The sequence below is a fragment of the Rana temporaria genome, chromosome 1 (genome assembly GCF_905171775.1).
Source record: "Rana temporaria chromosome 1, aRanTem1.1, whole genome shotgun sequence".
NCBI classification, from domain to species: domain Eukaryota; kingdom Metazoa; phylum Chordata; class Amphibia; order Anura; family Ranidae; genus Rana; species Rana temporaria.
The window spans coordinates 624,583,714-624,596,304 of record NC_053489.1 but is presented as its reverse complement, the minus strand read 5'-3'; the positions used below and the strand labels follow the sequence as shown (position 1 = coordinate 624,596,304).

Sequence of the window (12,591 nt, the reverse complement as noted above, 5' to 3'; positions counted from 1 at the left end):
TATTCAAGATATGCTGATGTGCCTCGTGCTGTGTAAAAATACCACCGTTTCCTATGTGCCCTTGTGTTGAACCTGCGTCAGTGTAGATTAACGGACATTGTATGAATGAACCCTTAATAAAGTGGCTGTAAACCCTTTGCGTATACCCAGTGAAGTGAACATCCTCAAATGATACACAGAGATGAAACAAATCTCCCTACATATGTTTTACTTGTATATCTGCTGTCTTTCCCTTTCTACACTCTTTACAAAGTGCACATCATGTTACAAATCTTTCTTCCTCATTCAGCAATGGGAGGGGAGTCTGGGCATACACTGTGTGAGAGTTGATTGGATGAAAGGCACACGCTCCCTCCACATAGGTAAAGAAACAAAGAAATGTGCAGAGTTGCAGTCTGAATGGACAAGCTCTCTGCTTATCTATTTCTAAGTTGCCTCCCCGACACAAATTTCCAGCTGCTTTTATCTCCTGTGTCAGAGAACTTGTCAGAAGTTATCATGCTGATAACAGAGGAACGAAGCAGCAGAAAGACACGGCACTCAGAGCTTTGGAGAAAGATAAGTAAACACATGGGCAGAGGAACAAATATGTGCCCAGGTCAGATTTCATAAATGGGGTTTACAATTACTTTAAGCTCTCTACCCACACACACAGGTTGGACATAATGGACTTTTTTCGTTTTTCAACCTCACCAACTATGTAACTATGTTACAATCTGAGTGTACAATGTCCTGTAGCTCAACCATGTAATGCAAGGGTCAGCCTGATTGGATACAGAGTGCTTAAATAGATTAGGTACTGTAGACTTTCATACTACAAACATCATTTACAGGGTTAGTTCAACCATTACCAAAAAACTGTCAATGCATATAAGGGGCACCTGTGGCCTTTGCTATAGGTGTAGGACATTTACGAAACTCATGATGCCTGACTGGAAAACTCCCAGGACGTTGTTAAAAGAGGCCACACTAGGGTTGCCGCCTGTCCTGAATACAACTGGACAGTCCGGGGTTTGAACCATGTATCTAGGTTTCAGACCCCCTGAAACCCAAATACATTATTCCGACTCATTATCAGGTGCACCGTGTGTGCCGGCCCCAATCACTCTGTATGGCACAGATTTCCCCTGCTGACCTCTCCCCCCACCCCCTTCCGCCTCGGAAAAAAATACAGACTCTGTTCCACTGCCCTACTGACACCAATCTCTGCCCTACTGACACCAATCTCTGCCCTACTGACACCAATCTCTGCCCTACCGACATCATCTACTGCTCTACTGACAAAATTCACTGCCCTACTGATGTTTTAATACATTTTAAAATTATTGTTTACATGTGTTTATAAGAGAGCGTGTGATCTGATGCTGATTGCTCTTCAGAGGGCCAATGCTTGTGTAAAAAAACTCAAATGGGGTCGATTGTGTGCTCACTACTTTATATAACACAAAAAAAACTGTATAAAAGTATTGCATGGTCAATGTAATATATGCTTAGTTCAGATTCTAGGACAACGTTTTGTCAAACACTGTGATATTCAGTGACTTATGCCGGTCCACTGCAATTGGGGCTCATTCACAATTATATTTTGTTGAGCTGCATTGATTTGCATAGTTGAACTCTGGCTCAATGCAAAGGCACATAGAAAACAATTGTTTACACTATGAAGCTGTGTTGAGATGGGTGGCAGTGCATTGAGTAAAAGGAGATATGCTGCATTTTTAACTTTATACACTGCAGTACATCAAAATACACTGCGGTGCATAAACTTGAATAAAGTGTAATTTTGTGACTTGTGTTGTAACAAGGGGTCACTACCCATAAAAAATGGACTCCAGCTAAAATGCATGTGTACTTTCAAGTGCATCTAAAGCACCCTCCTAGATAGGTGCTAGAATTAAAGCGGAGTTCCACCCACAATTTCACTTTTTAAATATAAATACCCCTGTAATACACAGGCTTAATGTAGTCTAGTAAAGTTAGTCTGTAAAATAAGGTCCGTTTTGTTAGGTTGTTACAGCATTTAGTTAGTTTATAATCTAGAAATAGACCGTGGCCATCTTAAGTGTGGGCATCATGAAGCCAGACTGTATGACTTCCTGGATTTCAGCTCTCGCACATGCTCAGTGTTGCACAAGCGATGTAATAGGTTTCAGTCAGGTTTCCATAGCAACGGGAGTGTCAGAGGAAGTTGCCGCCCCTTCTCTATGCAAATAGGCTATTTGCAAGGACTACTGGGATACATGATGCCTATCCCAGAAACCCTTGCGAATAGCCTTGTGACTTAATTGCCTAGGCTAATAAGGAGGAGGAAGTAATGAAGGACTACAAAATAAAGGTATTTACAAGCAACAAAATAAATAAAAATTGTCCATTCTGAACACTATGAGATTAGGGCATGCAGCACAGACAAACATAAAAAAAATGGGTGGAACTCCACTTTAAGTATATTATGTTTTATCTCACTGTGTTCAGTAGAGCTGTATTTTTGTTTTTAGGTGAATTTAGTTGGTCTCACTGTAATTAGTGTAGCTGCAATGTATGGGTTAGGCGAATTTAGTTTTAGCTCACTGTAATCAGTGCAGCGGCATGTGATTAGTTAGGTTTGTTCAGTGTTTCAGCTTCTGCTGATTTGATTGCTTCCTCTGCTTTCCAGAGAACAGTAGATGTCTCTGGAACATAGGTGTGGACTGTGGAGCAATGCAGATAGCATTATGCATCTGTGACCAATTCCAGGGAGGTTGGCCCTGAAGGCTGCTGGGAGTCTGTATAAATACTCTGAGACACAGAGATTCTGGGAGGAGACGTCCAGCCTGGAGGGCTTGTTGCCCTCTGGGCAGCCCTGCCATGTGCTTGCTGATTGTGGGCCTCAGCTTGGCTACCTGAGGGGCCTGGATGCTGAAGCTGCTGAGAGGCTGAAGATCAAGTCTGGTATCACAGGAGAAAGGAGTCGCATGGATGTTGGAAGGGAGCAACCAATTTTCCAAGGACATTTTGTGAGTATAGCCTGCTGTGAGAGATCCTAGAGACTTTTGGCCTGCTGCCTTGCCCTCTGGTGTTAAAGAGTCAACTGTGGCTTTACTTAAAGGGGACATCGACTGGTGTCCTATAGAGCTTAATCAAGCTAGTTCTATGTGAAGGTACCCTGCTCTTGTTGCTCTAAAGAAGAAAATTTTGTGCTTTTAACTACTTCTACTACAAAGCCAAGTCTATCGTTTGCTTTTGCATGGACTTATGCTTCAGCTCTACGGAAGGAAGTTTACTGTCCTCATCTTGTACAGAGATTAATTTCGAGTATCACACTCAATTCCTCAACCCTATGCAAGTTACCAGAAAAATAAAAACACAAAAAAAAAAGACCCCTAGACTTGTTATTTAGCCAAAGAGTGATTGTAAATGTGTGCCTGACTACAAGGCAAATACTCAAAAAAAGAACCTGGGCAATTTCCAGTGGCTCCTTCGGGGGCAGCGCTACATGAGTTTTGGGTAGAGTGGTAAGTGGCGAGTTAGAACCCCTGTCATGTTTTTATTACTGTTTTTACACTCTCTATACATCCTGGTGACCATTGTCACCAGGACATGAAATGTTTAAACTGCGTGTTGTGTCTACATAACAGGAAGTGAAGGAAAATCTGACAAATGAGACATAGATGGCAAAAAAAATAAAACAGACAGGGGTTTTAACCATTTCCTACTACTAGTTTTTGATAGCGAAAGACAGACAGACAGACAGACAGACAGACAGACAGACAGATAGATAGATAGATAGATAGATAGATAGATAGATAGATAGATAGATAGATAGATAGATAGACAGACAGATAGATAGATAATAGATATTTCTGATATTTCTATATGTTAGTAGAGTGGTCCTCATAACTTGATCCTTGCAGTTCCTCTGCCTCCTTTATATTAACCTGGGAGTACTGGGCGAAGTCCAAACGGTCCTTTTGTCGGAGAGATGCCTCGGACAATACAGTCAAACAGGAAACTGATTTGATCTCCTTCGGAACTGGAGAGGAAAAACACACCAGCCCCTGCCAAGAGAGAGAATAAGATGAACGCTTGCTTAGAATAAGTTGTTTGTATTTTATCATTTTAAATCATAATTACAGATTTTTAAGAATACAAATAAATGAGAATGTATAGCAAGAGTGCTTCTGCAAATGAGAGTTTTGTGTATTCTATGCATTATGGGATGATGTATTATCAATGCATTAACAATTCTGAAACCATTACTAGGACTTGGCTCTTTATCATCGAGTTCTATCTTCTTGTTCATCCATCCAGACAATGAGAGATCCACTAACAAAGCATTTAATACAAAACAAGTACCACTACCAATATGTTATTTTTCAGTTATGGAGAAAATGTAACTACCGTAAATCTACAAAGAACAGATATAAAAAATATATATATTTTTTAAACATAAAAAGTACAAACAGGGCTATGTGGTGCCCAAGATTTAATTGTTCACTAGGGCCCAGTATTGCAGTGTATTGTTTTGCTAAAACACCTACCCTTTTTATCTCCAGTTTTATCGAGCACCGCTGAAAAAAGCCACAAATTACATGGCCCATTACATGAAGGCATTTATTATTATTATTATTATTATTATTATTATTGTTATTATTATTATATTGTGTAGTTACATCTGCCCAGCTTGGATCAATGCAAGTATGCATATTCCATTCTTAAAGGACTGCTGTGGAAGCGGAGAATCACGCGTGGCGTCATTCACAGAGCGCTTTGTATTTTTTTTATTGATTGTATTAGGCGGGGTGGTAATGATCTCCATCTTGTCCAATAAGATAACACTTTACATTTGTCGAGAAAAATGCAAAACTCTGAATGGTGGCAGTGCTGTGTAAGCTATCCCCTGTGGTTACTATGCTGTGGGTTAGCCACTTAGTACAGGATCCAAAAGACTATGGCAATCACTGAAGTAGCAGTGACTACTACAGTGATTCTCCACTTCCACAAAGATCCCACAGGTAACTTTGCAATAAAATTCCAGCTGAAAAGACTGGAGGTTTACCCCACCCCCCAGTTTACCCTCTCTTCTGTAGGGGGCACTGTGATGCTGGCCGTTATACAGAGGATGTGGAGGATGAGAATAACATTGTTCCTATGCAGACTATGTAGGTGTCACAGGAGCAGTGGTCTGATTGGAGAGTGCAGACAGTAGTAATAAAAAGCACTGCCCTGCTGTATTTAGAGCGCGTTTGCAAATGTGGCTAGAGTAGGGAAAGGAACCACGCTTAGTAAGGACAGAAGATTAATCATAGAGAAAGGTTCTTGTTCGAGATTAGGGACACAGCTGTCTGCTCCTCTATCCTATGGTGTCCAATGCTGTGTCATAGGACTTGCTCTGCTCTTCTATGCGCTACTTGCACAGCCAATCTGCCAATCAGCCACCCCTTATGCAGATGTTGCTCCGGTAATGTAAGATATGCCAAAGTGACAAACTTTATGCTGGAAAACTGCCGCTTACATTGCCGAGAACACTATAACTAGCATTTCCACACCTGTGTTGCCACTGTGTTCACTGATACCATACTGTTTGTAACTATAATGTCAAGTGTTTTGCCGCAGTTACTGCAGGAACAATACTAGTGCTTGTGATCACCAATTGTTGCTCCACTTAACCTACCATTATCTATATACCTGGACCTCAACAAAATAATAATTGTGCAATTTTTCCTTGGGCTCTGTGCAAAATTTCTTCCAATTTGGGTACCAACCTCCTGGCTCTGCCTAAATGCCCAGATGCTGCAAATATGTGTCATTGGGCAGGCGCTGTTTCTGTGCTAGAAACGGGCAAATTGCACACTTCCAGCATAATGAGCTGTCAAAGACAGCTCTCGCTCCCCAATAACAATATGTAGTTGGTGGGACCAGCTTCCAATCATCTGACCACTGTAAATGCCAATCAAAGTGGTCACATGATCACTGATCCTTCCCACCACCCTGGGCCTTCAGAAGTTTTTAAAAGGATGCCAGTGTGGGTAAGAATGGGTTAATTTAGAACTAAACACAAACATTTAAAGCATCAGACTAAAAATTCCTGCCAAGTGAAAAAGAAAAAACATATTTTAGTCTATTTCTTGATTTTACCTTTTTCTAATAAATACTTGGTAATCCCGCCAGTGTCTTCCTCCTGCAGGGTGACAACGTTAAATGCCCAGCAGTTCCTTAACTACAGCTTTGTCACCCCGTACAGCTGCTTATGCAACTACAACTACAGGACTGAATTGTTGTGTAGATAGATAGCTAGATATTAGATAGATAGATAATTCTGATGTATTTGTATCTGTTGGTACAGTGATCAGTGACTACTAATAAATACTTGGTGATACTGCCAGTGTATTACTCCTGCAGGATGACTACGTTAAATGCCCATCAGTTAATTCACTACAGCTTTGTCACCCTGTACAGCTGCTAGGACTACAGGAAAGGTCACAGGGGCAAAGTAGAAGGGCGGTTTTTAAAAACACATTAAAGTATAACTGAAGGCAAAACATTTTTCTTCATTTTGGATCGATTGGAGGGGAATTAGAACACCTGTCAGGTTCTATTTGTCATGTTTGCTGTTATCATTGACAGTAAAAAAAAATCCCAAATTTTGGGTTGTCACCAGAACAGGAATAGAAGGGAGATCTTCCAATGGGGACATTAGTTCTGGTACCCTGGTGACAACCAGGAAGCACATCACTTTGAAGGAATTTCCTCTTAGTTCCTGTTTTGAATATGGTACAGGAAGTAAAAGGGAAATCTTCCCAATGGGACACAGATGACAAAAAAAAGCAAATAATAAATCTGATAGGGCTTATAACCTACCTCATGCATGGCTAGATTTGTATTTATTTTTATCATTCAGCCAGCAAACAGAATAAAAAACAACTGATTGGCATGTTATAACTAGTTATATTGATTCAAGTAGGACTTGAGGACTTCTGAAAATGCTGACGACTGGAATAATTCTGTAAAGAATGTTAGCTCAGCACAGCCATTTATAGTCTGATTGGGGAACATAAGCTTGTAGGCTTTACCTGATGTTCATTAACAGTACCTACATGGGGGGGGGGTTGGATCAATCAAATAGGACAGATTTTCTTGGAACTATGGTTTGCACAAGACAGCTGGACCCCCCTCCCACCTTTATAGACATAAAGATACAAATCCACAGAATTTTTTTAATTATGCATGCATGGTAACTAGCCATCAAATGGTTTTAAGCAGTTTTAAGACCAAGGGTGTTGGAAGATCCCAATATCACAATAAGTGACGCCAGAATCTCTAATTCCAGGCACATCCATCTTGGTCCTAGGAAGAGACAGTAGCCGCAAATGCCTATCAAAGTTTATCTTGTGTACCTCCTACGAGTCGCGTCAGCTCTCCACGCTGTTGTGCTTAAATAAAGTAAGACTCTGTGCCAGCCACATGCCATTCTGGTATAATTAGCAATGTTTGTAGCTGTGTTGTACATAGGTTAGATGACTGCAGCACATAATTCACTATATCTATTTGTGTTTTATAAGAGCTAAATCTGAAGAGCAGCAACAACATAGAGAAGGTATAAACTAGCAACAAGTTGTTTTGTATTATCCAACCGTCATGGTGATTACCGGGGGCGCCTTGCCGTCTACAAAACACAACATGACTTATTAAGGTGATTTTTTTTTCTGCGCAGCTGAAAGAACCTTAACGTGTATTTCCACTTTTGCAGATAAATTGTTATAACGCATATTTTATATTTGTTACATACTCACATGCATTTAATGTAATTAAAAAAATTATATTTAAAATTGCTGCCCACATTTTTGCTTTTTTGCGTTTTCAAATAGTGCAAAGTCAATAAATCCAGGCTTGTTGTTACAAAATCATTGGGCAACCTTAGGGTTGTAGAACAGTTTATCATGTGAGCACTAAGTGCCATCAACTTACAGATTGCAACTTACTCATTGTCAAAAGAATACACAGAGGTTGTCAATTTCTTACTGTGAGGTTAGTATTCCCCATAGTAAAAAGATAATGACGTAACTGGAAACATGGATGTGTATCTCCTCCATGATTGACCTGGCCAAATCCTGGCCAAGGGTGAAAATATATCTTATTTCCACTGTGAGTGGATAGACCAGACCTCTAATTACAGGCTGCCAATAGGCTTAACTGAAAAAAAAAAAAAAACTTACGAAGAAAAGAACGAAATAAAAACGTAAGATTGCACCTTATTATTTACAAAAAGGCTGGAGATTGCAACTTGCCAGAGCAAGAACCTTCACACTCAAACTGAAGGAAAATACAAGATATAGCTGCCTTTTAGGGCACATTAGAAATATCATCCACAGCAACACATCCTAGAGGCAAACAAAATACTAACATCATTAATCAGACAACCACCACGGGTGGTGTACACTAAAAATAAATTACTTAGAGACATACTGGTGCAGGCCCCAGAGGGAAATATGAGACCCCAAAATATTTCTTCACTAACAAAAAGGGATGCTACAAATATATAGGGCAATATATGCAACACTACATACTACTGCATACTACAGGGAAGTATCCAGTTTGGGAGGTGAAAGGTTGCCTTATGCCACGTACACACGACCATTTTTCACGACAAGAAAAACGACGACGTGAAAAACAGCGAGAAAAAATAGAGCAGGTTCTAAATTTTTAATGCCCATTTTTCTAGTCGAGAAAAATGCTCTGGAGCCTACACACGACCGTTTTTAATGACCAATTAAAAAAATGGCATTTTTCTCGTCATGAAAACCGGTCGTGTGTACGTGGCATTAGGGTCCGAAAATGTATGCAATCTACCATGCGCTACAATATGTTTCAGTCCCATAACTCCCCTAGATGCCCAGACCTGAGGATCGGGAACACTATTCATACGTGGAATGGCCGGATTTCCCCACAAGGTGGTATAAGGGGAGAAAGTCATTGGGAAACGATGTACAGATCTAGCCCTATGTAAAACAAATATAGTGGTGCGCATCAGCCCCGTGATCCCAGGGTGAGATTTCGACCCCCCAGGAACACCAGATTGCTCAAAGTGGTATAGGAGCCCATTATGGCCGCCTCTAAAAAAAATAATTTTAATAAATATTAGAACTACAACACTAATCATTGCATTTGAATTCTTAAAATGCCCTTGCTCTTTGATCTACGTAGGTAAAACGGTCAACCCCCTTTAAAAAGAAGCACCAGAAGCAAAGCATGATATTAAATTGGCTATCAAACTTGTTAGACAAGGCATGAATTTGGACTCCAATTAAAAGGTTACTATCCATTTTACAATGCATAACTATCAGGTTCATGAGCTCAAGGCTATTATTATTGAAAAAATACACAGACTTCTATCCTCATTTGAGCCCCAATGTTTGCATGCACATTAGACCTAAGATCTGCCCCAATGTATGCAATTCAGACCTCACATCGAACCTAAAACCCTGTACCTTTAGAAATGCAGGGTATCACTGTTAAGCATGCAGTCAGGCTTCTTGCACACAGCAGGTCAAAGTCATCATCTGCCAGCAGGCTTTCACTGAAGCAAGGGATTGTTCACACTTGCTCAAAATACTGACGCTTAATAAATGAGCCTATAGCGTTAATGCGCATTAATAGGTGTGGTTGATCAATGTTTAATAGGCATTAAAAAAGCTCCCCCAAACACCTTGGGCCAGATTCACATACAATAGCGGCCATGTAACGTAACCCGTTTACGTTACACCGCCGCAAGTTTTCAGTGTTAGTGCCCGATCCACAAAGCACTTACCTGTAAACTTGCGGCGGTGTATCGTAAACACGTCCGGCGCAAGCCCGCCGAATTCAAATGGGGCGGGTACCATTTAAATTAGGCGCGCTCCCGCGCCGGACATACTGCGCATGCTCCGTTCGCAATTTTCCCTGACGTGCTTTGCGCGAAATACGGTGGCGCAACGTGTTTGTGAATCGCGACGTGCGTAACGTACTTACGCCGGAAAAAAAAAATTCAAAGGTGAGGCGGGAACGACGGGCATACTTTAACATGGTGGAGTAATTTTACACCATGTTAATAGCAGCCCTAACTTTGCGAGGGGAAACTAAGACTTGCGCCGAAGTAACGACGGGAAAAACCTTTGTGGATCGCCGTAACTGCTAATTTGCATACCCGACGCTGGAATACGACGCAAACTCCACCCAGCGGCGGCCGAGGTACTGCATCCTAAGATCCGACGGTGTAAGTCCATTACACCTGTCGGATCTAAGGGCTATCTATGCGGAACTGATTCTATGAATCAGTCGCATAGATACTCTGAGAGATACAACGGTGTTTCAGAGAAACGCCGTCGTATCTCTTCTGTGAATCTGGCCCCTTATGTGTGCTTAACATGCGCTTTTGGGGCTTTAAAACTGCACCACAAACACCTATTATTAACTGTATGTACTATCATGCTGCAACCATGCAACCTGCATGCCTGCACAGTTGCAGCGTGTTACCATAGACTTGAATGGAAGTGCTTCAAACTTGACATGAGGCTTTAATTTTGAAGCAAAGTAACAGTAACGCTTCATGTTTTTGATAATGTGTACAGCACTGTGCTGTCCATAGTAGCATTTTTTTATGCACTTGAGCGACATTAAAAATGCCCCTCAAATGCCTGCTTTTAAAGCCAGTGTGAACTACAGTATTCGTTACAGAGATGGGCAAATTAGGCTTTGTAATTGATAGCCCGGTAAGCTTTCAATTACAGCCAATGCCATTACATGTTAGTGCAAAAGGCATTGCTTGTCTGTCTGGGTACGTATGCCAAGGGTTGATGATGCATGTGTTTTTTTTTATTAGCTAAAGGGATGTTACCTACTGTATATTTAATGTGAAGTGTCCATTGTACTGGCACTGACTGTATTGTAGCTTTTATGAATGAAAAGAGATCTATAAATTGAGGAGGCAGACCTTTCATGCATCCACCCATCCTCCATTTATAGATCACTTTTCATTTGTGAAAGTTATAGTATAGTTTCTATATGAAAAGGGAGAGGGGGAAAAAGGGCTGGCATAATAGGCACTCTTGATGAGAGCCCTTCATAGGTCCAGCTGCAGGGTATGGGAATGGGGCAGAGAACTTTGAATATGACAGCTGGCACCAGCAAAAGGGAAACCTCTCCTTAAATGTAGGTAATGCCCCTTGTGTCTATTTTTTATTTATTTTTTTATTTTACTTTAATACGTGTGCATAATTTGGGTGCAGGTTCACTTTGACGTATTTTTTGGTAGGTTACTGAAGCTACCTGTAAAACCTGCATTCTGGGCATTGGTCCCTCTATGCCAGGTATGTCCAAAGTCCGGCCCATGGGCCACTTGCAGCCCGCGTTCCGGTTTAATAAGGCCCCCCTTGTAATTTATATTTATATATCTTTTGTGGCCCCTAGCTATATACCGTATTTTTTGGCACTGCCTCGGAGGGGACAGGGAGGGGGCGGGACAAACACCGTTAGATTACACACAGGAGAATCTACTGTTTAACCAACGGCGTCTGTAATAGGAAGTCCCGTCTCCTGGGCTGCCATTGGACGACTGTTCTGTCTATCATAGGAGGCGGGACTTTGTATTAAAGAGGCTGCCAATTAAACAGAAGATTCTTCTGTATGTAATTTGTAGGTGCTTGTCCCGTCCCCTCTCTGTCCCCTCCGAGTCTGCAGATGGGCATCAATCAGGATGCATTGATAGCAATGGTAAGGCTGAATTCATGGCAATGGTGAGGCTGCATTCATGGCAATGGTAAGGCTGCATTCTTGGCAATGGTGAGGCTGCATTCATGGCCATGGTGAGGCTGCATTCATTGCCATGGTGAGGCTGCATTCATGGCCATGGTGAAGCTGAATTCATGGCCATGGTAAGGCTGCATTCATGCCCATGGTGAGGCTGCATTCATGCCCATGGTGAGGCTGCATTCATGCCCATGGTGAGGTTGCATTCATGGCAATGGAGGCTGAATTAAAGGTAATGGTCAGGCTGCATTGATGGCAATGGTCAAGCTGCATTTATGGCAATGGTAAGGCTGCATTGATTGCAATAGTAAGGCTGCATTCATGGCAATGGTGAGTCTGCATATGGGCACTGATTAGGCTGCATTGATTCACAGTTCTTTATTTAATTTTTTTTCCCTGAAACTTCCTTCTTAAAGTGAAGGAGCATGTTATACGTTGATAAATACGGTATATCCAAATAACACGCCCGAGCTCATCCTTAGTCATAAGCGGCGCTTGAGGATTCATATACGTATCTCCAAATATCACACCCGAGCACACACAGCCACAAAGGCAAGAGAATTCTTGTGCTCGGACGAACACACTTAGACCAAATTTTTATGTTTTAACCACTTGGGATCCGCGCTATGGACGAAAGACGTCCACAGCGCGGCTCTCAAGTGCCGGGTGGACGTCCCTGGACGTCCTGTTGTTGTCATTCCCCGTGCGCACCGCTGGGAGCGCGCAGCGGGGAAACAACGTGCCTGGCGCATCGCTGGGAAGCCGATGCGTGTGCCTGGCGGCCGCAATGTCCACCGGGTACCCGCGATCGGCGGTGACAGCAGGGACGTG

The 12,591-nt window shown here is 41.9% G+C and overlaps 1 protein-coding gene across 4 annotated transcripts in view; it reads right to left on the bottom strand.

The window, feature by feature from the left end:
- The window catches only part of DOK7 (docking protein 7), a 215,926-nt gene that overhangs the window by 59,132 nt on the left and 144,203 nt on the right, over positions 1–12,591 (bottom strand). For all 4 annotated transcript variants that reach the window (XM_040335349.1, XM_040335350.1, XM_040335352.1 and 1 more), the window contains one exon: positions 3,915–4,034. In XM_040335349.1, the coding sequence (XP_040191283.1) occupies positions 3,915–4,034 (120 nt within the window). The remainder of the gene's footprint in view (positions 1–3,914; positions 4,035–12,591) is intronic.